At 45.7% G+C, this 3589-nt stretch overlaps 1 protein-coding gene across 1 annotated transcript; it reads right to left on the bottom strand.

Annotated features, from left to right (window-relative positions):
- Positions 1-468: 468 nt before the first annotated feature.
- Positions 469-2924, bottom strand: FGFBP3 (fibroblast growth factor binding protein 3). Its single transcript, XM_033149247.1, is given in 4 exon segments — positions 469-1417; positions 1419-1667; positions 1669-1833; positions 2792-2924. Coding segments are annotated over 3 exon segments (786 nt in total). The 5' UTR covers positions 1744-1833; positions 2792-2924; the 3' UTR covers positions 469-955.
- Positions 2925-3589: the final 665 nt, after the last annotated feature.

Genomic DNA, 3589 nt, shown 5'->3' on the forward strand with positions numbered 1-3589 from the left:
ATCAATGGCTAGATTCATTAAGATGGAAGGCAAGAACAGTGGGTTTTAAACTGGGGGGTGCAATACAGTTTGCCCAGGACTGAGGAAAGTCCTGTGAAGATGTAGGGAGCTAATAACTTGACTGCTCAGCAAACCTCCCTTATATGCTAATGCTTCCTAGGGCATGAGGGCAAATCATGCACCCACTTTACTGAAGCTAAGCTGTTTTGGTCTGGTTAGTGGCTGGATGAAAGGCTGCCTCGAACCTTCATGTATGCTATGCTGCCTTGCATTTCATCTTGGTTGGATGGTACAAACACACTAAAAATATATATAAAATAAAAGTTTGTAAAATGTGATAGCATAGATATTGATAGCAGAGATTTTTTTACACTGTGTAATGAAACACAAGTACAGGTTGCTGTAAAATAATTTCATTTATTATTATCATTAACATAATAATTACGCCCAATAGCATCTATTCTTGCGATTATTTTTAGACATGGCAAACTGAGAATTAGCTACTTGATTGTGGGTAGGGAAGAAACTGCCTGGAGCAACAGGACAGTTTACTTAACAGCTGGAGCACATCTAGCATGGAAGGAACAATATGTCTTTCAACTTAACCTACCTTTTTCTAGTGCACACCCTCGCCTCTTGGTTAGCAGCTGCTGCAGGATTAGTAGGAATGAGTAAGTTATACATCCCATAAAAGCACAACCGCCGCATCCTGCCTCCCCTTCCTCACAGCCCCAAATCTTCACCCACGCTCTGTTGGCGCTCAAAAACATCCCATCCCACTTGACCCTATTCACCCCTGCCTCCATTTTGCCCTCGTCCCAAAACACCACATTTGCCTTCATTCCTTCCAACACTATCTCTACCTAGGCTGTCTGCTGTACACTCTGCCTTTATCCCCCCTTGCCTTTAACCCTCCCCCCACCCTGTGCCCCACCCTTCTCCCAATTCTCAAGGTTCAGCCGTTCCAGAAATTCACAAAGAAGTTACATAGCGAATGCCACTTCTCTTCGCAGTAGGCCTCGACCACGCCTGCATTGAGCTCTGTGGGCTGCTCAGTGCCTCCTGTGACCGATGTAGGTTGCCTGCTGGGGGGCTGGGTTGGGGCCGCTGAGGAGCCAAGGCTTCCTTTCCTCTTCCCCTCTTTGTTTCGCTTGACTGGGGCCTCCGCCTTGGCTGGGCTGCTGATCGCCCTGTTCCTGGGCACCTGAGGTGGCTTCTTGCGAGGCTGGCGCATCCTTGGCACGGCCTTTCCCCTGGATCTACCTTTAGCAGTCCCCTCAGAGGCCCCCGGGGCGTCAGTGCCGGGAGCGGTGGGCACCAGGTGTAGCTGCGCTTCAGAAGTCCCCTTCTTGCTACTGCAAAGCCGGGATTTGAGCGAGCTGCTGTCCTGGCATGGGTGCTGCTTCTTGCGGAGTTTTGCCCAGGATCTGCTTCCAGAACTGGCGGCCTTTGGAGCTGTAGGCAGCGCATAGCTCTGGCTGGCCCCGGTAGACGCATTGCTGCCTCTTCCCACCATCCTCTCCAGGCTGGTGGCAGCTGAGCAGGAGTTCGGTGGCTTCTTCGCCAGAGATCACCTGCCAACTGCACAGGTGTTTGTCACGGGTGGAGAACTGTCCGGACTGTGCCCATGGGGAGGAAGCAGGCTTCACTTTTTCGCTGCTCTCTTTTGCTCTTCCTGCCGGTAGTGCCTTCCAGGCAGCTCAGGAAGAGAAGGGTGAGCGGAAGGGTTTGGGGGAGCCTCATTTCCTGAAGTCAGGGGAGCTGTTGACATTTATCATGCAAAAGCATCTGTGATAGAATCTTAGGTGAGGGGCCCTCTACATTCCCAAAGTCCTATAGAGGAGAGAGATATAGGTCAGCTGTGGACACACACTGAGCAGATAAATATGGGCAGTGATAGCTAATTGCAAGTGAATTCTCAAACTTTCACTGGCATAAAATTCTTCCTAACTCACTGTGTGACCCTCAGCAGTGGGTAATGCCTCCAGTACATACCCTCTGGACAAAGCAGACACTTGTTATGTTTGTTATGCATGTGTCCCAACCTGGTATTTTGTGTTCCAAACAGCATCCCCTGGGATACCCAATAGCTGTTATGCAGTTATATCAATGGTGCTGGATTTTGGTAGTAAGCAAAACTCCTCTGCATCTTTGGTTTAAGACAGAGAAGGACTAAAAACTTGGAATTCTTAAGAAGAAAAGCCACCCCTGTCTACATTCAACAGAGGAGCTGCATTCATTTCTGTTTGATTCCATGTGGTTAAAGTAAATGTCCTGACATTATGACATTAACAAACAAACAAACACAAATTTGTTTAAGATGCATTCAGAGTAAGCACCGTTGTTCTTAATGGGCTTACATCTGAGTAAACACATATAAGATTGTGCTGTTAGAAATCTATCAGATTTCTTTCTATGATACCAGAAAAAGTGATAGCAAGGTTTCGTTGAAGTGCTCTTTTCCACTGCTGCCTTCCTCTCTTCTCCACGCCCCCATCCTGCTTTTAACAAAGACATTGCAAACTCCCAATTTCTTCCTGCTTTCCAGGTTTTCTTTCATGCATTTCCCAAATGCAAAACCATCTCTCCAATTTGGTGCTGCTCTTAAGACATAATGAATCTGTTGGTTAATTTGGATGTGAGATCACTGGTTGCATGATGCAAAAACAAATATTTTTGCTTATTGCAGCACCAAAGAAGCTGCATGGGAGGATCCCCAAACTTGTCACCAAGCTAAATTAAACAGTTCCAGTACTAATCCCCCCCCACTCCTTCTGGCGGTTATACTTACAGTTCGTTGCAAGAGGCAGAGAGCTCTCCAGGAAAACTGCAAGCCTGCATGTAGCGTAGTCTCTGTTAGAGAACTGTACAGAGCATGCATGTGTTATCAACAGTCCAGTAGGGGCCAGCCACAGCCGATGCCCCTCCCCAGTCTTATGCATGCAAACACACACACACACACACACACACACACACACACACACCCCAAGAGGAGAATCCTGAAAAACAAACCTCTTGACAAAAAGCAATCATGTTCTGTTCTTTATGTATTTATAGACAACGTATTGAATAGCTAAATAAATATGATCCCAATACTCACTGGCAGAATTTGTTACTGCTGATCTCACAGTAGCCCCCAATATCTGCTTTGTTCAAATTAATCACTCTACAGCATTAGCTCTATTGCAAAGTAATTAAAAATTCACGGTACCCATTCAAATAGTTCTTACTATTAAGATTGGCCATGGTAGGTTCTGCTCCTTGTAGGCAAAAGCGTTTCATTTGCTTGGACTACAGCCATTTGTTTTGTAATGTTGCCTAACACCTCAAAAATGAATTCAACTGTCAAGGAGCCAAAGCTACACAACTTTAATGACAACTGTCTCCTGAAAGTTTGGAGCAATGAAATCAACTCTCCCTTTAAGTTTGTACCACTTTTAGAGTGAGACAGTACATAAGACGACGTTTTGCTGGTACATGACTGCAACCAAATTGAATTAAATTGTACAGAACACAGTCACACAAAATTTAAGATCAATCCTTTTCAGTTACTCTTTTATGTTGCAAAGGTAGATTGTTGGAAGCCTAC

This window comes from Lacerta agilis, chromosome 5, assembly GCF_009819535.1.
Source record: "Lacerta agilis isolate rLacAgi1 chromosome 5, rLacAgi1.pri, whole genome shotgun sequence".
In the NCBI taxonomy this organism is placed as follows: Eukaryota; Metazoa; Chordata; class Lepidosauria; order Squamata; family Lacertidae; genus Lacerta; species Lacerta agilis.